At 42.5% G+C, this 22,604-nt stretch overlaps 1 protein-coding gene across 6 annotated transcripts in view; it reads right to left on the reverse strand.

Annotated features, from left to right (window-relative positions):
- Positions 1–22,365, reverse strand: part of eps15 (epidermal growth factor receptor pathway substrate 15) — a 144,098-nt gene extending 121,733 nt beyond the window's left edge. For all 6 annotated transcript variants that reach the window (XM_048539476.2, XM_048539478.2, XM_059647938.1 and 3 more), the window contains exon 1: positions 22,279–22,365. In XM_048539476.2, the coding sequence (XP_048395433.2) occupies positions 22,279–22,305 (27 nt within the window). In that variant the 5' untranslated portion in view covers positions 22,306–22,365. The remainder of the gene's footprint in view (positions 1–22,278) is intronic.
- Positions 22,366–22,604: the final 239 nt, after the last annotated feature.

A 22,604-nucleotide genomic window follows, 5' to 3' on the forward strand; every position in this document is an offset into this window, starting at 1 on the left:
TGCTATTCAACAGATGGGGTTTAGCATAAGAAACACTTCAGTGACATCTCTTGTTTCCCATTCCTTGATCTGAAAGATGTCTGCTAGTGGATTGCTGTCTGTGGAGGACCAAGATCTAAGATGAGTTCTTGCTTTTCTCATTTCTTGATCCAAAGTGTTGGATAGTGGACAATACTTAGGAAAACTGCTCCATTGGGACACCAAGTGCAGAGAACATGTCATTTTTGGAGTGGTGGGTGAGGTGCAGTCCAGGTAGTCTCAACCAGCATGGATTTCTGTCAGGTGTCAGTTCTGTGGGTGTGATATTCATAAGCTCACATTTGGATGGTCATCATGGTCTGCTTTAGGTAGCTTTGAAGGGATGGCTTCAGAGCAATTCTGAAAAGAGCTGAAATCATCAACAAGCGCTTTCTTCCTGACCTATGGCAGGGCACCTACCATTGACCAAATATACAAAAGATAGATACAGTGACAACACTCCCCTAAACAAGTCCTTGGACAATGTACCACATAAATGACAACAGGAGGACTCATTCTAAATCACCTACACTCATAGACATGTCAATACTAATTTCAACATAACACACATCCCAAGTGAACATGAGTTAACAGCCTAGTTGCATACTATCTCTTTATTGTGTGGAACCATGAATAAAACGTCACATTCCTAAGGACACAACGGAAATACCATTTAATAACTGAACTCATTCCAACTCATTACAAACTGCATTTAAACAGCTTCATTAACATAACAAAGTACCCTTCAGGTTTTTTGTTATCAACTGAAATTCATCACTGCCACATGGTGACATTGGGAATAGTGTGGCAACTGCCAGAGATCAAGAATACCAGACATCAGACCAGCTGCACAGTGCATTGGTGGGAAGACATCACAACAAACTAGAAGCCATCGTCACCAGCCTTCCATCCATAAGCTCATAAATAAAAAGAATGCACCAGGATCACCTTGATTTGTACATATAATGGTTTAGGTTTAAGTGAAATTATGGGGTGGCGGGGTGGCATGGTGGCTCAGTGGCTGGCAATGCTGCCTCATAACACCAAGGACCTGGGTGCGATCCCACCCTTGGGCAATTGTCCGTGTGGAGTTTGCACATTCTCACCATGTCTGCGTGGGTTTCCTCCAGGTGCTCTGGTTTCCTCCCACGGTCCAAGGATGTGCAGGCTCGGAGGATTGGCCATGCTAGATTGCCCCTACTGTTCAGGGAAATGTAACTTAGGTGGGTTATAGGGGGATGGGTCTGGGTGACATGTTCCAAGCGTCAGTGTGGACTTGTAGGGCCGAAGGGCCTGTTTGCGTTCACTGTAGCGATTCTATTCTATGGTTCTAGGACAACAACGGAATCCTTGTCTATTCCTGGCTCGTTATTGTCTTTTGTATTTTGCAAAATTCTTTTTGAAGCATCACTCTATAAATTATTTTTCTATCTTGACCATAGCAGACTGGAAATCCAGACTGTAGACAAGCCAGCCAGAAACCGGACTGCCCAGTATAAAACTGGACCAACCAATCAACACCATCCCCTTTAAAAGTGAGGACAAGTGACCAAAGGTGCTCAAAATATTATGTTTTAACAAACACTATAAAAAAGGAGACAGAGGTGGAGAAACCTAGGGAAGAAATACCCAGAGAGTGTACAGACCAGGCAGCTGAGGCATGACAAGAAAATAGTAACAAGGCTAGCAAGATTACATCATAAAAACAGGATTTGCTTCAATGTAATAAAGCACAGTGAGAACTTTAGGCTTTCCTAAGTGCAGCATTCTTGCTCAACTTTGATGCATCTTGACTGTTTCTTTTAGAATCATAAATGTGACTTCTGTATGCTCTATCACAATCTTTGAAATAACATTACTTTTAAAGTATGCAATCTCTCGTAGACTACTTGAAAGCAATGAAGAACTCAATGGTTTAGACAAAATAATGTTACCAGAAAATACTTTAAACATTCGACTCATTCATAGTTAAGATATTTCTACTTTTCTCCTCCAGCAGGAGGGCAAAGCAAAGTAAAAAAAGCCACAAATAATATTTCTTCAAATAATTAATCTTGATTTGGTGGTCACACTTTTACCCATGTCAAAAGTTCAGAATTCAAGCATCCCCTGCTAACCCTCCACAGTTTTGGGCACATAACCTCTCAATGAAATTGCAGCCTGACAGTGGAATTATCTTCCATTTGATTGTACAAATCACAAATTAGCTGACACTTTCTCCACAAGAGTGACTGCAATTGCACTTCAATTGTTGCGCTGTTTTCAAATGTCCTGACAAAGAGAAAGGTCAAATACATAAGTTCTTCCTTCCTTTAAACTACAAGTCATTCATAATTAAATATCATACTGATTTAATACTTGTGAGAATACTTGCCTTCATTGTCACTTAAAACACAGGAAGAAAAGTAATGCATTTTAGCTCTCGCATCAAGGTTCAAACTCAGCCCAAATAATCAGGTGAACATCTCCAGTTTGCTGGCCGCATGGCAAATTTGAGTACTGTTAGTCCTGTTTCCACTAAGTGCAGAATGTTGTAGTAAGGAAGCACCAAACTTGGATTTTGTCATGTTGCAATAAAAATCAAATTGAATGACATTGAGGGCTACGGCAAAAAAATGTGGAGTTGTTTATTAATTCTATGTACTGTATATATTCTGCGTTAATTGGACATTTGTTTGAAATTGCTATAACCTGACAAACACTTGACCTGATGAAATGTGAGGGGTTATGAAGTGTGCACTTGTAATGTATAACACTACATAAATGTAAAAGAAATGTAATTAATAACCAATCTTCCATTATCAGGCCTCTTATCTTGAAGCCAAGTCAACTATAAAGAAATCCCACCCCCATTTCCATTATACCACCATTTCCAACACACAAACATAGCTGTTAGGTTCATAGCTAAAACAATTAACAAACTTGCTGACAAGACAAAGAATAACAACAAGAGCTGGAACAAAATAGTCAGGCCATTCTGAGGTAGAAATGGAATTTTTCCGACAATAAACTAACACCAAACTTCAGACCACACGAACAACTATCTCGCAAGAGAATATTTTCTGAAATAAGCTCCTTGGGCTAAAGATTTAAAAGGCACAATCAGCTCTGTAACAAAATTATCAAATTCAATTGTTTAACTGATTATGCACTAAAATTATTTTCTAAAATATAATGTTGTACATGCCAATTTTAAAAGAAATGTTATTACAACATTCCTTTTCATATCTTCTTATATTTAGCTTTAATATACCCTGTAGTAGATAGGCTTTCAGAGAAGCCAATCCCCACCTCAAGCCGCACCTCCATTTCCTACCTACTAACCTCATCCTGCCTCCTTGACCTGTCCGTCTTCCCTGGACTGACCTATCCCCTCCCTACGTCCCCACCTATACTCTCCCCTCCACCTATCTTCTTTTCTCTCCATTTTTGGTCCTCCTCCCCCTCTCTCCCTATTTATTTCAGCACCCTCTCCCCATCCCCCTCTCTAATGAAGGGTATGGGCCCGAAATGTCAGCTTTTGTGCTCCTGAGATGCTGCTTAGCCTGCTGTGTTCATCCAGCTTCACACTTTGCTTTTGTGGATTCTCCAGCATCTGCAGTTCCCATTATCTCTGGTTACACTGTAGTCAATGGACTTGTTTTGAAGCTGAGTCACAATTCTGCTGATATCCACTCAAACTATCAATCAAAGGGTCAAATGACACCATTTAGTTGGCACAATACTAAAATTTTAGTGAATTGCTCACAAGCCACCACATTATAAAATAAAAGCCAAGTCAAGAAACAGGCACGTTACTCTCATCTTAAGTGATTATAGTCAACTCCTACGTATGAATAACATGCCTTAAAGAAACTCGAGCAACCATCACAGCGAAGTGCAACCCAATCCTTACCCGAAATCTTCACAGTTTCAACACGGCACCACTACAGATCAGAAGAAATATCTTGGTCAATATACCCCTTTGTAATACAAAGTTACTGAAAATAATCTTTGTACAGCAACCAACATCCTGACTGAAAGGGGCTAACTGAGCTGAAATGAATGTATGAACCTGGATCTTCTCGGTCAAAATGATCTTGTGACTCTGGTCTTATAGCTCCTTCCTCATCAGCAGTCCCTCATGGTCAAGGGGTATAAACATACTGTAACATCAATCTGAGCTGTGGCACCACGTTTAAACAGCTTGTCAACACTTGATAAACAAAGCTTTCAACAGATCAACTGTTCACACCTTTTACAGAAGCATGCCCAATCTAGGGAGTAATGTTTATTTAGACAAATATTTATCCCTCAGTCAACAGCAGACAGACAGATTATCTAGTAGTTGAGGATCTGATCAAGAAGACAGATGACAGCAGAGTGGTAGAGATCTAAATGGACTTTACTCAGGCCTTAGCCAAGGTTCTACATGGTAGGCTGGTTATTGAAGTTAAATCACATGGGATTCAGGGACAGCTTGCCAAGTGAAACAAAATTGGCTTGACAGGAGGAAACAGACGGTGGTGGCGGAGGGTTTTTTTTTGGACTTAAGGCCTGTGACCAATGGTGTTCCACAGGGATCTGCGCTTGGACCACCACTGTTTGTCATTTAGAACAAGATTTGGATGATGGTGTGGGAAGTATGGTTACTAAGTTTGTGGATGACACAGAAATTTGCACTTGATAGACAGTGAAGAAAGTTATCTAAGAGTACAAAGGGATCTTGATCAATTGGTCCAATGGAATGAGGAGTGGCAAATGGAGTTTAATTTAGATAAATGCGAGGTGCTGCATTTTGGTAATACAAACAAGAGCATGGCTTCAGAGTTAATGGGAGGGCCCTGGGGAGTGCGGTCAAGCAGAGACACCTAAGGGTGCAGGTACATAGGTCCTTGAAAGTGGTGTTTCAGGGAGACAAGGTGTCTAAGAAGGCATTTGATCTTATGGTCTTCATTGTGATTTCCTATACTTAATGGTCTGAGCAAAGTAGAGAGCTGGATAAACACAGCAGGCCAAGCAGCATCGGAGAAGCAGGAAAACTGATGTTTGGGGACAGACCCTTCCTCAGAAAATTTTCTGAAGAAGAGTCTAGGCCCGAAACGTCAGCTTTCCTGCTCCTCCGATGCTGCTTGACCTGCTGTGTTCATCTACCTCTACACCTTATTATCTCAGTAGGAAGAGCAGATGCTGGAGAATCTGAGATAATAAGGTGTAGAGGTGGATGAACACAGCAGGTCAAGCAGCATCGGTGGAGCAGGAAAGCTGACGTTTCGGGCCTAGACTCTTCTTCAGAAAATTTTCTGAAGAAGGATCTGTCCCAAAACAATAGCTTTCCTGCTCCTCCAATGCTGCTTGACCTGCTGTGTTCATCCACCTCTACACCTTATTATCTCAGATTCTCCAGCTTCTGCTCTTCCTACTATCTCTGAAATGTTAAGCATAGGAGTTGGGACAATATGGTGTGGTTAAAGGACACTGATAAGATCACTTTTGGAGTATTGTGTACAGTTGTGGTCACTGTGCTATAGGAAGAAAATTATTAAATTGGAAAGGGTGCAGAAAAGATTAACAAGGATATTTCTGGGACTGGACAGTTTGAAGTATTTAGGAGATGCTGGGTAGGCTAGGCCTTCTCCCCCAGCACCCCCCCCCGCCACCACCAACCCTGGGGCATAGGAGGTTGAGAGGTGACGTTACAAAATCACGAGGGGCGAAGATAAGGTGAATAGCAAAAGTCTTTTCCCAAGAGTGGGGGAGTTCAAAACTCGAGGGTACAATTTTAGGGTGAGAGGAGAAAGGTTTACAAGGGAACTGAAAGGCAACTTTTTCACTCAGAGGATGATTCCTATATGGAATGAACTGCCAGAAGTAGTGGCAGATGCTGGTACAGTTACAACATTTAAAAGACAGGTGGACAGGTACATGGTTAACAAAAATTTAGAGGGATGTAGACCAGGTGCAGGCAAATGGGACTAGTTCAGTTTGAGAAGCTGACTCGGAAGAATTAGACCAAAGAGGCTTTCCATGCTTTGTGACTCGATGATACATCAGCTGTTATATTACAACAACAACTAAACTTAAAAGCACTTCATTGGCCACAAAGTGGTGTATGGTGCCCTGCAACCGTGAAACATGCTACATAAATGCAATGATTTAATTTTTGCCATCTCAAAACTGTCGCATGCTATTCAGCAGCAGGAAAGGAGCAGTGTGGAAAATTATGTTTTGATGCGAACACAAATCAAAGATAAATTCAACCTCTAGTTCAGGCAGCTTAGACTCGTTCAAATCGTGTAATGTGTGCACTCGATTCACTGAATGCCATCAGTGACCAATGGTGCAGCACCGGATCCATTCATAGAAAAGGGTCTCAGTCAAAGCCAAACTGTAGTTAATTCTATTTTAACTCTTTCAATAAAAGAGTAAATATCTCATCTCAAATATTTTAATGATGGCAAACTCCTCAACACTGTTCAACAAACACTGAGGTAGTTTCAAAGCTTTCAATGAGGCTTTCTTTGTGGTAAAGATTAATTTATTCCCGAATTTGAATGAAGCAACAGAAATTGTCAGAAAAGAAAGAATTTGCTGACAATGCAAGTTAATAATTAAATTTTCATGCTAACAGAAGAATTAGACTGCATTTGCTAAGCTATTTTTTATGCATTCAAGGGTTATGGGCACCACTGGCTGGCTAGTATTTACTTCCTATCTCAAGTTACTCTTGAGAAGGTGGTAGTGAGCTGCCTTCTTGAACTGGAGGTACACCCCACAATGCTATTACGTAGGGATTTCCAGGATTGTGACCCAATGGGTCTGAAGGAAGGGCGATATATTTCGAATTCTGGATGATGAGCGTCTTTGAGGAGAACTTACAGGTGGTGTTCCCACCTATCTGCAGCCCTTGTCCTTCTAGACGCTCAATGTCATTTGTTTGGAAGGCTATCCAAGGAGCCTTAGTGAATTACTGCAATGCATCCTTGAAGTGTACGTAACACTACTCTGAGTGGCAGTAGTAGAGGGACAGTCGGCCGCGAACAGCCAAGTTCTGTACCCATGAGGACATCTTCAACCATGATCTTGGGTTCACATAGCCTCTCCATACCGTTTAGCGTAAAAACTTCCTTCTTTTTCTAATCTGACACCATCGCCTTGATATGTCTCTACATTAATTAGTTTCAATCAGTTTGAATTACTTGTTACTTCAGTTCGACGCTCGTCATGCAACCCTTATACCTATCATGTTATTCCAGCCACTTGGTTTGTCTCTAGCACCATCTTATTTTTGATTTTTAGTAATTATCTGTCTGCCTTAATTAATCAGATCATGGGTCATCTTTTCACTTGTTATTCAGCTGTTGACACTTTATTCGAACTGTCTGACACTTTGGATCACCTGCAAAGACTTTTTATTCAGTCTGTCAACACTCCATTCACACTATTTGTACCTGGTTTTTGTCACTCACATGACGAAGGAGCATCACCCTGAAAGCTTGTGATTCCAAATAAACCAGTTAGGACTGTAAGTTAGTGTCGTGTGACTTCTGAATTCCCAGTCCAACACTGGTAACTCCACATCAATGTTGTAGCTGTGCTGGAACTGCAAGTTCCAGAGCACATGTCTTCAATACAATTGCCAGAATGTTGCCAAGGCCCACAGCCTTTTCAGTATCTGGTGCATTCAGCCTTTTTTTGATACCACGTGTAGTGAATCGAATTGGTTGAAGACTGGCATTTGAGATGCTGAGGATCTCTGGAGGATGCTGACAGATGGTTCCTCCAATCCTTCTGCCTGAAGCTTATGGCAAATTTTTCAGCCTTATTTTCTGCACTGTGTACTGGGGTCCCCTGTCATTCAGAATGGGAATTTGTACAGCGGCCTCCCCTACTAAGTTTTCCACTTGTCCACCACCATTCATGATTGGACGTGGCAGACTGCAAAGCTTAGATCTGATCTGCTGGTTTTGGAATCACTTATCCCTGTTTGTTACTCATCGCTTACACTGTTTGGGACACAAGTAGTCCTATTTCACAACTTCACCAGATGAACCCCTAATGTTTAGCTATGTCTAGTACTGCTCCAACGCTCTTCACTGAACCAGGGTTGATCCCCTACCTAAGATATAATGGTGTCGGGGCATATGCCAGGTAATGAGGGCGTAGATTGTATTGCTGCACAATTCTGCCATAGCTGATGTCCCACAGTGCCTCATGATACGTGATCTTAAATTGCTAGATCTATTTTAAACCATTTAGAACAGCGATAGTATCACACAATGAAGGATATCTTCAATACAAAGATGGGACTTGATCTCCACAAGAACAGTGTGGAGTCACTCTTACCGATATTGTCATAGACAAAGGCATCTCAGACAGGGGGACTGGTAAGGATGAGGTCACAAATGTTTTCACCTCTTGTTGGTTCCCTCAGCACCTGCTGTAGACCCAGTCTAGCAGCTGTGACCTTTCAAAATCACCCAGCTCAGTCAATTATGGTACAGTCATGTTATTCTTGGTGACAGACAATGCAGCTACCCACCCAGAGAGCATTCTGCACCCTTGGGACCCTCAGATCTTCAAATGGTGTTCAACAAGGAGGGGTATCAAATTAATAGCAGAGAAGAAGCAGTACACAGCAATTAGCAGAAAGTTTCTTTGCTACCATTTGACCCGATGCCATGAGACTTTGGGGCATTCAGAATTAACATAAAGGACTCCCAAAGCAACTTCCTTCTGACACTTGGTCACTATATCAACAGTGGGGCAGGACATAACCAAGGATGGTGACGGTGTGGTCTGGGATGGTAAGTATGGTATAATCCTGTGAGTATGGCTATTTCAACCTGCAGCTTGAGTGACTGTCTGTGAGACAGTTCTCCCAATTTTATATTTAAACCTGAATCCCCAGAACATGACGTGGTTCTCAGGATTACTATTTCACTAGCAATACCATACACCATCACCTCCTCTACAACTTCATTTCTTAAAAAGACCTGAAGGGTACAGTTGAGACACTGACAGAAATAAAGAAGTCAAGTGAGTAGAGATATACATTTGAAAAATTTACAAGTACCTGTAACGCCAACAGCAGCATTGTCCAAGATTTTAAAAATCTATAGGCAGAAATTTGGCTATAGCTACAGCTACACCATTTTAGCCACACAACCAAATTTCTATGGAAAATGTCATATATATTGTATGGAAAATGTGCTTCATATACACATTTACCCAATGATCTGCCATTATTCAGTTTGAAATTGGAATTTGAAATTTGGGCATAAATTCACCAGATGCTGCACATCTTGGGGCAATGACTGGGTTTTAAAAATTGCAGTCACAAGCAATACTCTGGCAACACACAACTTGCTGAGAATACAGCATAGAGATGTGCAAGACATGTCCCTCTCCATTCAAGACATGCCTTCCCCTTCACTGTTAAGTACCTGGTTAGAATCACTTGTCATTGGTTTGGTATGTTTTCTTCAACTGGGCTACAATTATTTAGACTGGCTAACCTAACCATGATGACAAAATTCCTATCACAGTGTCAGCATCCACTCTCTCACTACATATATGCAATTTATAAAAAAAACACTATCAATCCAACAAGCTTACTTTATATCTACCAGGCCTCACACATGTACCACCAACAAGGAGAGAAACAAGTTCAAAGAGGCACCACTATCTCCAAATTTCCCTCACACCAATCTGGTTTGAAGATACAGAAACAAAATATGCAGATGACTTCTAACAAAAGGTCATTGACTTAAAATGCTCACTCCATTTCTCTCTCTAAAGATACTGTCTGAGGTGCTGAGTGCTACCATCAAACTCTGACATGAACATACATTGCTGTTCCTTTATCAATGCTAATTCCTAACTATCCTCCTTGAAAATGCAGGAGCCACACAGGATTAACACACCATGCCCATTTTATCTGGTAACAAGGAATGGGCACAAACTGTGGCATTGGCAGAATCACCAACATACCCAGGATAAATAAGGGAACTCAGGCTCAATTAACTGTCTGATCCAATACAGAGCCTTAGTGACCTCCATTGGGAGAAAACACATATTAGGATAGATTGACCACAGAACATAGAACTGTGCAGCACGACAACAGGCCCTTTAGCCCATAATGTTATGCCAAACATGATGCCAAATGAAACTAATCCCTTCTGCCTGCTATTGGCCCATATCCCTCCAGTTCTTGCATTTTCATGTGCTGATCTAAAAGGCCTTAAATGTCCCTAATGTACCTACCTCCACCACCACCACTAGCAGGGAATTCCAGACCCCGACTACTCTGTGTAAAAAAACTTGCCCATCATGTCTCCTAATAACGCATATAATGTTTCAATCATTCCAATAGGCAGTTCAAGAAAATTGACTCACAAAGTCATGAGAACATAACTTGCCACATCATGTTGTAAATGAGATGAATAGCCGAATTTCATGAGACCCAAAGAATAACTAAACATCGAGTCAATCAATCTTCATCAACAATATCAATGTGTATTTATACGATTGCATTTAATGATTCCAATACATGCATCCTTCTCACCTCTCCCATCACATCCTCTGAGCTCATTCCACAAAACTCATCTTGCTCTCTCAAACCTATATGCATTAAGCTGCTGACATTGATCTTTCTCTCTTAGAATCAGAGTTATAACAGCACAGAAATATCCACTTTCACAAATACTGTAAATGGTTCCCTGTCTTCTCATATTTTTCACATCCCCAACAAATGCGGCATTAATACAGCTCTCAAAAATCTGTTTTTGAACTTCTTCATCAGAATACAAGTCTACCTACCACCGTATTCCTCTCCAAGGTCTTGGCAAGTGTTTTCATTCAACATTCATATACCGACCATATTCATGCCCTTTCCTAAATACGTGTGAACTTAGAATCTCTCTAGACAGGTTTCTACAGGTGTGACACCACTGCAAACAAAGCCTATGTGGTTGTGACTGCAGCACAATATCTAGTGTCATCCTTTTTAAAGTGTCTACAAACTTAGACAGTAAAAACCACATCACCTTCCAATTCCTCTATCCATTGACCAGTTTAAAAGAATGCTTCTGTCTGTGTTAAATTATTAATTATCCAGTCCTAATAAGAAAACCTCTTGCAACGAACCAAGGGCCAGAAATCCTGATTACCCAAAGCCTATCACCAACTACAATGCACAAGTTAGGAGTGAGACAGAATGCAGCCTACATCCTGGATGAGTGCAACTCAAACAACTGTCAACAAGTTGGAAACCATCTAGGACAAAGCAGCCCATTGACTGGTATCATATCTATATATGCTCTCTCCCTCAACCACTGAAGTTTCCTAGCGGCAGTGTGCACCATCTACAAGATGAATTGCTGTAATTCACTAAAGGTCCTAAGCCAGCACCTTCCAAACTACCATCTGGAAGGACAGGAGCAGCAAACAGATGGAAATACAACCACCAGCAATTTTTCCACCAAGCCACTCACCACCCAGACTTGGAAATGTACTGCCATCCTTTCAGTGCTGCTAGATTAAAATCCTGGAACTCTCTGCATAATGACATGTTAGGTCAACTTACAGAAAATGGACTGCAGCAATTCAAGAAGGCAACTCACCAGCACTTACTCAAGGGGAACTAGGGGCAGCCAATATATTCTAGCCAAGTCAATGATGTCCACATCTTGTAAATTAATAAAGACAAACCAAATTTTTCTATTTTCAATCTTTATAATCATTCAAGGATCTATCATGATGCTAGGTGTATGGTTATATATATCTTAAAATCATTTATTCTAGAGTTTGGATTTTGAACAAATGGCATTGTTTTGATCTGTGCATACATAGGGATGTAATTAATTTATCAGGCTTTCTGGAGCAATGATTTCTTTAAACCAGAAAGACAGAGACAGAGCCCGAGAGCGCAACAGCATAAGACAGAAAAAGATTTCCTGAGGTGATAATGGAAATTTGTTTGCAGTAGCTGAGTTGTATAAACAGATTGAGTGATTCTATACTTCAATTCTTCCTACTTCTCGTTTAGACACCAAGAAAAGGAGTTAAAAGTCTGACTGCGCCTTTGATGTGCGCACACATGTGAAAGATGGTGTGCCTGTGGAAGGTGTATTAGTAAACTGAGGGACCTGGTGTATTGATAATAAAATGTGAGGCTGGATGAACACAGCAGGCCAAGCAGCATCTCAGGAGCACAAAAGCTGACGTTTCGGGCCTAGACCCTTCATCAGAGACGGGGATGGGGGGAGGGAACTGGAATAAATAGGGAGAGAGGGGGAGGCGGACCGAAGATGGAGAGTAAAGAAGATAGGTGGAGAGGGTGTAGGTGGGGAGGTAGGGAGGGGATAGGTCAGTCCAGGGAAGACGGACAGGTCAAGGAGGTGGGATGAGGTTAGTAGGTAGCTGGGGGTGCGGCTTGGGGTGGGAGGAAGGGATGGGTGGGAGGAAGAACCGGTTAGGGAGGCAGAGACAGGTTGCACTGGTTTTGGGATGCAGTGGGTGGGGGGGGGAAGAGCTGGGCTGGTTGTGTGGTGCAGTGGGGGGAGGGGATGAACTGGGCTGGTTTAGGGATGCAGTGGGGGAAGGGGAGATTTTGAAACTGGTGAAGTCCACATTGATACCATATGGCTGCAGGGTTCCCAGGCGGAATATGAGTTGCTGTTCCTGCAACCTTCGGGTGGCATCATTGTGGCAGTGCAGGAGGCCCATGATGGACATGTCATCAAGAGAATGTGAGGGGGAGTGGAAATGGTTTGCGACTGGGAGGTGCAGTTGTTTGTTGCGAACTGAGCGGAGGTGTTCTGCAAAGCGGTCCCCAAGCCTCCGCTTGGTTTCCCCAATGTAGAGGAAGCCGCACCGGGTACAGTGGATGCAGTATACCACATTGGCAGATGTGCAGGTGAACCTCTGCTTAATGTGGAATGTCATCTTGGGGCCTGGGATGGGGGTGAGGGAGGAGGTGTGGGGACAAGTGTAGCATTTCCTGCGGTTGCAGGGGAAGGTGCCGGGTGTGGTGGGGTTGGAGGGCAGTGTGGAGCGAACAAGGGAGTCACGGAGAGAGTGGTCTCTCCGGAAAGCAGACAGGGGAGGGGATGGAAAAATGTCTTGGGTGGTGGGGTCGGATTGTAAATGGCGGAAGTGTCGGAGGATAATGCGTTGTATCCGGAGGTTGGTAGGGTGGTGTGTGAGAACGAGGGGGATCCTCTTGGGGCGGTTGTGGCGGGGGTGGGGTGTGAGGGATGTGTCGCGGGAGATGCGGGAGACGCGGTCAAGGGCGTTCTCAATCACCGTGGGGGGAAGTTGCGGTCCTTAAAGAACTTGGACATCTGGGATGTGCGGGAGTGGATGTCTTAACCTGGTGTATTGAGATGGATTTCAGCAGCAGAATTGCCCTATGTTAAAGGTAAACGGGCTCGATTGCTCGGGTTACTGTCAACCAACCTACCACTGTCAAAGGACACAGGTTAAAAGAATGTCAACTGACAAATGCGAAGGCTCATGAAATAAACTGTTCAGCATTCCATGAAACATGAGACAGACTTCTCCATGTATATCTTAGACTTTATCTTCTTTGTGGATGCATTTCTTATACCTAGACTGTATCTATGTATGGTGCATTATTCTTGTATTTTGTAGTCAATAAACCTTACAGTTAACTCAAGAAATTCTGGTTAAACTGTCTCCTTTTAAAATAAAAATTGATTTGTTCTGTGAGAAAGGCATACCAAAGGTAGCAATCTTTTTCAAATTAACTTTGTCACAACCAACCCTGACAGCTTGATATTTTGGGCTTTTGTTTGTAATAGTGATACCGAGTAACTCATCTGGAGTCTGGTAATTATAATGGACCTTATTAAATCAGACCTTTTTATACAATTACTGATGAAATATTGTTACCACCGGTGAGACAAGCTTTATATATCAGATTAACATAATGTAATCAACACAGATGGGATTTTACACCAGGTCCTTCCGAGTATAAGCTCTGGGGGTGTAGTCCAAAGACAAACCATTATGCCACCATCTCCCCATCAAATTATCCATCAATGGCTCCATCATGACCATCGGTGTGTAATTATAAAGATTGGGCGTTGTAAAATTTACTGAATAGTCATGTGCATGAATATATCACAGGTAGTTCTTGAAATTTTCTAACAATAATGGCCATCTCATAACTTATTTGAATCTTCCGTATTAAAGTGTTGAGAATTACAATCAGTTCAGACTTTTTCCAAGAATCACTGGAGTCAGGGAGGGTCCAAGAGGGCTGGAAAATCACTCATGTTTGAGGAGTGAGTATGGCAAAAGAAAGGGAATTTGTGGCTGATTAGCCTGACCTCCACCATTGTGAAGGATGAGATTTCTGAACATTTGGAACTGCATGGTAAAATAGGGCAAAATCAACATGGTTTCATTAAGAGGAGGTCATGCCTGTCAAATCTGTTGGAATTCTTTGAGGTGGTAATGAGCAGGTTAGACCAAGAAGAGCCAATGGATATTATCTACTTGGACTTCCAAAAGGCTTTTGACAAGGTGCCGCACAGGAGGCTGATGAGTAAGATAAGAGCCTGCAGTTTTATGGGCAAGGTACTAGCATGGATAGAAGATTGGCTGGTTGGCAGAAAGCAGTGAGTGGGGATAAAAGGGTCTTCTCAGGATGGCAGCTGTGACAAGTGATGTTCCACAAGGATTAGTGTTCGAGCCACCACTTCTCATTCTATATATTAACAATCTAGATGATGAAACTGACGGCATTCTGTGTTTGCAGATGATACAAAGAGAGGTGTAGGGACAGGTATTGAGGAGGCAGGGAGACAGAAGGATTTAGATAGGTTAGGAGATTGGACAAAAAAGTGGCAGATGGAATACAATATGGCCAAGTGTGAGGTCATGCACTTTGGCAGGAAAAATAGAAGTGTGGACTATTTTCTAAATGGGGAGAAAATTCAGAAATCTGAAGTGCAAAGGGACTTCGGAGTCGTAGTCTAGAATTCTCTGAAGGTAAACTTATCGGTTGAGTCGGTATTTAGGCAAGCAAATACAATGTTGCATTTGTTTGAAGAGAAGTGATTATAAAACCAGGGATGTATTTCTGAGGATTTATAAAGCTCTAGTCAAACCACGTTCAGAGTATGGTGAGCAATTGTGGGTCCCATACATCAGGAAGGATGTACTGGCTCTGGGGCTGGTCCAGAAGAGGCTCATGAGAACGATCCCATGAGTGATACGCTAAACAATTGAGAAACTTCTGAGGTCTTTGGGTCTATACTCAATGGAGTTTAGAAGGATGACGGGGGATCTAATTGAACTTTACACAATACTGAAAAACCTGGACAATGTGGATATTGGGAAACTGTTTCCATTAGCAGGAGAGACGAGGACTCAAGGTCACGGCTGAAGAGTAAAGGGAAGACCCTTTAGAATAGAGATCCGGAGAAACATGTTCAGCCAGACAGTGGTGAATCTTTGGAATTCATTGCCACAGAAGGCTGCGGAGGCCAGATCATTGAGTATATTTAAGACAGAGATACATAGGTTCTTGATTGTCAACAGGATCAAAGGTTACTGGGAGAAAGTGGGAGAATGGGGTTGAGAAACTTATCAGCTGTGACGAAATCCTGGAGCAGACCCGTTAGGCTGAACGGCTGAATTCCTGCTCCTAGGTGTAATGGACGAACTAATTTTTCCAATCCTGCATTGTCATTTTTATAAATGAGACACTTAAAGAAAACTACCAGATTATTTTGCAACAAAGATGTTCGGGAAACATGTCTCCCTACAGCAACACAATCCTGGCTCACCTTGCCAGCTGAAATAGTGGCCATCAATCTCCAAAGACAAGAGATTGTATGGTTTACTGATTGTCAATATTAAGTCAGGACTGCATCGAACATACCATAGAGCAAGAATCCGGAAAGCAACTTGCATTAACAAATTGTTGAGCCTCAAAAATACAGATGTACATTCTGGAGGCTTGAGTAAAGTCACAAAAATAAAAAAAAATGCATGTTTCATGTACACATACATATATATGGTGAGACAGAAAGATGCAGAAAGGACATTTCTCTTGGCTGGGGAGGCCTAGAACCTGGGAACAGTCTCAGGATAAGTCTAAACCATTTAGGGCTGAAATAAGCTGGAATTTCTTCACTGAGGGCCCTGCCTTTTTGTAATTCTCTATCTTAACAGATACAGAAATTGAACATGTTCAAGATGGTGACTGACATTTCTACATACTGATGGCATCAATGGTGAAATAGGAAAATGGGTTGAAGTAGATGATCAGCCATGACCTTATAAAAACGGAACAGGCTCACAGAGCTGAATGTCCTACTCCTATGTTCCTGTGTAATAGAAAACAACCGGCTGACATTTTTGCATCGCACATTTTCACATCAGCCTCAAAGTCAGATGTGGTGCAATGGGTGCCACTGTCACCTAAGTCTAACAGGGTGTGGGTTCAACAATCTAGGCAACTCAGTGATGTGTCACAATCTTTGTCAGAGGTGTTGTATTTTTCAGATGACACATCAAACTAAAGACTCTCAGCTGGGCATAATAGATCAAACAGCAAGGAAACTGTCTCTACCCCTCAATCAACATCACAGTAAAGTGATATCTGGTCATTAGCACATTGATATTTGGGGATACTTGCTGTGTTTAAATATGCTCTTCTGACTCCGAAGTTACAATGCTGACCGTATTTGTAGAAGCACTTAATTGGCTGTAAGTGCTTGAGATGTCCAGTGGTCATGAAAGGTGCCCTATAAATGCAAGGTTTATTTATTGTGATTTGTGATGCAATGTCACAACTGTATGATGCATTATTTAAAACTCAACCTGTTCAGATATTAAATGACACACCTATGGAGGTGATGGTAACTAGAACCCAAGATTGCCAGTTAACAAAGAAGGAAACTGCCCTTGTACCGTGTGAGCTCTTAAAATGCTAACAGGGTAGATATGTTCGATAGACTCCTTCAGAAATGCTATTACACACCTTTGGAGTAACTGAGACTTGAACTTGGGCTTCCAGCTGTGCTACAAGACCATGAGAGATTGTAAGTGAGCAGGTATTCTGTTATCAAATTGGCTCAGGTCTGTTGTGTTCGCATAATGTGACATTTAGTTATCACAATCGCAGGTAAATGGGTGGGGCAGTCCTTAAAACAATTAACTTTCAGGACATACTGACATTCTAACATAATGAAACATCAGCATACACATCAACTAGACTCAAAAGACAAAAAAAGTGGCAATTATAGTGGCAGCAACAGAAATACAAGCCAACGAGGAGAAAAAGAAGACATACACAGAAAATATAACCAAAGTGAAGCCATGACAAACTGCATAAATTTCAATTTTTACAAAATATTTCTGACAATTTTCAACAATATAAGCTCACCATCAAAAACTTGTGTGCTCTACATGCAGCATTGAGGGGTTGTTATGGTCTTCCCAGAATCAGTATGATATCTCAACATTACATGTGTTTTAAATTTGCTGAAGAAAACAGAAGTCATCTTATATGTTTACATTTTAGGACTACTGCTTTTCTTGATTATATATTAATTTAACTGAACTTGTTAGGGCACAATTTCAAAAATACACACATTACGAACGTTGGAAGTGTTAACAACTGTGAGGAGGACAGAAAAAATACTTTAAAAGGACATGGTGAGGCTGGTGAAATGGACAAACACATAACCGATGAAATTTAACGTAATGCTATGTGAGGTGTTACATTTTTGAAGGGGGAAAAATGAGGCTGTATAAAATACAGGATTCAGTTCTAAGTAGAGTGGAACAACAAGGGAAACCTGGAAGTTTAAATGCACAAATCATTGAAGGGAGCAAGGCAAATTGAAGATTCTGTTATACAGGTCTACAAGATCCGGGTCTTAGAACACAGAAGCAAATAAAAAGGTCACATACCTTTAAAGAGCACTGGTTCAACCTCAACTGGAAACGTGTCCAGGTCTGGGCAACAGATTATTGGCAGAATGTGAAAACACCAGAGAGGGTACCAAAAAAGAAATCACAAGAACAGTTCCCAATGTGAGAGACTTCAGTTACAAAAATAAATTATTGGAAGAAGCCTGGGTTGCTCTTCTTAAAGAGATCTGAGAGCAGTGCTCAAATTCCTGGAGGTTTGAACAACTGAGAGAGAAACTGTTCCGTTAGCGGTAGGTAAGTTTGGAGTTGGATGAACACAGCAGGCCAAGCAGCATCTCAGGAGCACAAAAACTGACGTTTCGGGCCTAGACCCTTCATCAGAGAGGGGGTTGGGGAGAGGATGCTGAAATAAATAGGGAAAGAGGGGGAGGCAGACCGAACATAGAGAGAAAGAAGATAGGTGGAGAGGTGGGGTGGGGACAGGTCAAAGAGGCGGGATGAGGTTAGTAGGTAGGAAATGGAGGTGCAGCTTGAGGTGGGAGGAGGGGATAGGTGAGAGGAAGAACAGGTTAGGGAGGCGGGGACAAGCTGCGCTGGTTTTGGGATGCAGTGGGGGGAGGGGACGGGCTGAACCAGCGCAGCTTCTCCCCGCCTCCCTAACCTGTTCTTCCTCTCACCTATCCCCTCCTCCCACCTCAAGCCGCACCTCCATTTCCTACCTACTAACCTCATCCCGCCTCCTTGACCTGTCCATCCTCCCTGAACTGACCTATCCCCTCCCTACGTCCCCACCTATCTTCTTTTCTTTCCATTTTCGGTCCGCCTCCCCCTCTCTCCCTGTTTATTTCAGCACCCTCTCAGATGAAGGGTGTAGGCCCGAAACGTCAGCTTTTGTGCTCCTGAGATGCTGCTTGGCCTGCTGTGTTCATTCAGCTCCAAACTTTGCTATCTTGGATTCTCCAGCATCTGTAGTTCCCAATATCTCTGATACCATTAGTGGTAGGGTTGAGAACCAGTTAGATGGTAATGCAACCAAAGGCAATATGAGGAAAAGTTATGTTTCCACAACAAGTGTTTGAGATGTATCATGCACTGAGTGTCAGATTTACATCCTTCCATCTGCCTGGTAATTATCGACCAGTGAGCCTTACCTCAGTTGTTGGTAAAGTGTTGGAAAAGGTTATAAAGGATAGGATTTATAATCATCTAGAAAAGAATAAATTGATTAGGGATAGTCAGCACGGTTTTGTGAAGGGAAGGTCTTTTGAGAAGGTGACCAAACAGGTAGATGAGAGTAAACCAGTTGATGTGGTGTATATGGATTTCAGCAAGGCTTTCGATATGGTTCCCCACAGTAGGCTATTGTACAAAATGCAGAGGAATGGAAATGTGGGAGATATAGCAGTTTGGATTGGAAATTGGCTTGCTGAAAGAAGACAGAGGGTGGTAGTTGATGGGAAATGTTCATCCTGGAGACCAGTTACTAGTGGTGTACCGCAAGGGTCGGTGTTGGGTCCACTGCTGTTTGTCATTTTTATAAATGACCTGGATGAGGGCATAGAAGGATGGGTTAGTAAATTTGCATATGACACTAAGGTCGGTGGAGTTGTGGATAGTGATGAAGGATGCTGTAGGTTGCAAGAGACATAGATAAGCTGCAGAGCTGGGCTGAGAGGTGGCAAATGGAGTTTAATGCAGACAAGTGTGAGGTGATGCACTTTGGTAGGAGTAACCGGAAGGCAAAGTACAGGGCTAATGGTAAGATTCTTAGTAGTGTAGACGAGCAGAGAGATCTCGGTGTCCATGTACACAGATCCTTTTGCCACCCAGGTTGGCAGGGCTGTTAAGAAGGCATACAGTGTTTTAGCTTTTATTAATAGAGTGATTGAGTTCCAGAACCAAGAGGTTATGCTGCAACTGTACAAAACTCTGGTGCGGCCGCACTTGGAGTATTGTGTACAGTTCTGGTCACCGCATTATAAGAAGGATGTGGAAGTTTTGGAAAGGGTGCAGAGGAGATTTACTAGGATGTTGCCTGGTCTGGAGGGAAGGTCTTACGAGGAAAGGCTGAGGGACTTGAGGCTGTTTTCATTAGAGAGAAGAAGGTTGAGAGGTGACTTAATTGAAACATATAAAATAATCAGAGGGTTAGATAGGGTGGATAGGGAGAGCCTTTTTCCTAGGATGGTGATGGTGCACACGAGGGGGCATAGCTTTAAATTGAGGGGTGAAAGATATAGGACAGATGTCAGAGGTGGTTTCTTTACTCAGAGAGTAGTAAGGGAATGGAACACTTTGCCTGCAACGGTAGTAGATTTGCCAACTTTAGGTACATTTAAGTCGTCATTGGACAAGCATATGGACGTACATGGAATAGTGTAGGTTAGATGGGCTTGAGATCGGTATGACAGGCTGGCACAACATCACGGGCCGAAGGGCCTGTACTGTGCTGTAATGTTCTATGTTCTATAACTCTGGTGAGGACAAATGAGACGAGCAGCAGCATTTCTTTCAATGGTGGAACATGCCAGTTCTAGAAAGGCAAAGATTTGCTACAAGTGCCACAACTAAAGAGAGAAGAGGAAGTCTTCATTTGTTTTTATTTGGCTGCAGAGCCTGAGTGGGATATAAAGACAAGTACTTGCCCAACATCTGCAATTGTCTCCCAACAGTATAGACTAAATTCAAAAGAACATGTACAACTACCTATCGGACTCCACTCCAGTGCTTTTGATTCTCCTGAACCAGAGACACAATGCAGTGGGTACTACTGATGCAGAGCCTATACTTAGTTGATTAACATTAAGGCAAGATTCTATTTTATAACATTTTTTAGGCAATTTGCTCACCTTAAAGCATGTTTTAGAGGGCCTACAAGTGGTTAATGGATACCAGGGCATGTCAACACACTGACAGGCCGGAATGTCACATCTTTGGGGGGGCCAGGGTTCCTTGGAGATAGCCCACAGTTTAGCCAAGGGCTGCAGGTGAATAATTGTCTGGTATCTCCCACAGAACGTGACGAAGGCATATTCAGTCATGGCTTTCAACATGAAACTGAATAATTATCTACAGACCAAAAACGTGCAGGCCCATAGGGAGAAACAAACAAGACATGTGGCTAACTGTGTTGCTCTGGCAGACAGCTGACACATACATGATAGAACAAATGGCCTCCTCATGTACTGTACCCATTCTATGTTGTTACATTTTTCAGGTAATCTACACACCATAACATATGTTTGAGAATGATAAAAGTACGAAGGTGCATGATGCACAACTTGCGTGGAAATAAGGCTGGACAGGAAATGTTAAGTGGAATTCCAGAGTTGAGGGGATGGATTATGAGGAGAAACTGAAACTCTACAAAACAGAGTCTTGTATCTGGCCTTGGTGTTCTTGATGCTGTTTCATGCTCCCCCTATAGCTCCAGGAAGATCAGGGATTATACTCATTGGAATTCACAAGAATGAGGGGAGATATTATAGAAAAGTAGAAGATTATGAAAAGAATAGATATGGAGGAGGCAGGGCGGTTGTTTCATTCAGCAGGTGCAACTCAGACTAGGGGCATAGCCTCAAAATAAAGAGAAGCCGATGTAGGACTGAGGTCAGGAGATACTTCTTCACCCAAAGGATTGCGAATCTGTGGAATTCCCTGCCCAGTGAAGCAGCCTCGTTGAACGTGTTTAAGGCCAAGGCTAGATAAATTTCTGAACACTAAAGGAATTAAGGGTTATGGTGTACGGGCGGGTACGTGGACTTGAGACTCAAAAAGATCAGCCATGATCTGATTGATTGGCGAGCGGACGCTCGAGGGGCTGGGTGGCCTACCCCTGCTCCTCGTTCTTACGTTGTGTTCTTATGTAATGAGAAATACTACAGAAAAGAAACATACTGGTAAATCGACATCAGCTTCAAATGCCAGCATACGCCGTTTCCTTAGTTTTGAGACATTTGTTTACAACTTACATCAGTGTATGTTCCGGGTGCAGTTTAAATGCTACATGGGTCCACCCTCCCAACCGTAATAAAGTGACCGCCCGATCTACCGCATCCAATAGTCTCCTGGCCGCTTGAGTTTACGCAAAAATAAAGGAGGCCCAGCAAATCCTCCAAATCCTAAACAAAATCGCACTTTCACACAAACTACGCCCACAAACTGTTCCCTTTATCCCGGCTCTTGGTGCCTCACAGGCCCCAGTGCAATGGCACCCCAACTGCACAACAATTCATTTCCTCTCAGTCACAAAAGCCGTATTTCTCCAACCAGACCCCACCCCCACTCTTTGTTTCCACTCTCGCTAACATAAATAAATTAAAACGAACAGCCTCGGTGTTTTAAATAATAAGATCTGGTTTTTACCTGAGTGAGTGTAAAATGCCCCGCCATGCTGTTTCCTACACTTTAGCCCATCATGCACTGAACAAAAGTTCGTGAACTTTAACATCACAAACAAAACCTGGCACTGGATTTCGAGGTGGAATAAATTTTCTGTCGAAGTGTATCTCTCTGTGTGAATGTCTGTAAACTCACATCTCTTCGCGTGCCAAAACCAATCTCAAACCCATGCCAGTGACTAAAGAGCAAGTGCGGCCAATTGCTGGCCTGGTGATCATTTATCTCTGAATCTTTCTGACATAGCTCCACAGAGGCCGGCATGCCGTCACCTAGTCACCCTTTATTTACAC

This window comes from Stegostoma tigrinum, chromosome 8 (assembly GCF_030684315.1).
Source record: "Stegostoma tigrinum isolate sSteTig4 chromosome 8, sSteTig4.hap1, whole genome shotgun sequence".
Classification (NCBI taxonomy): domain Eukaryota; kingdom Metazoa; phylum Chordata; class Chondrichthyes; order Orectolobiformes; family Stegostomatidae; genus Stegostoma; species Stegostoma tigrinum.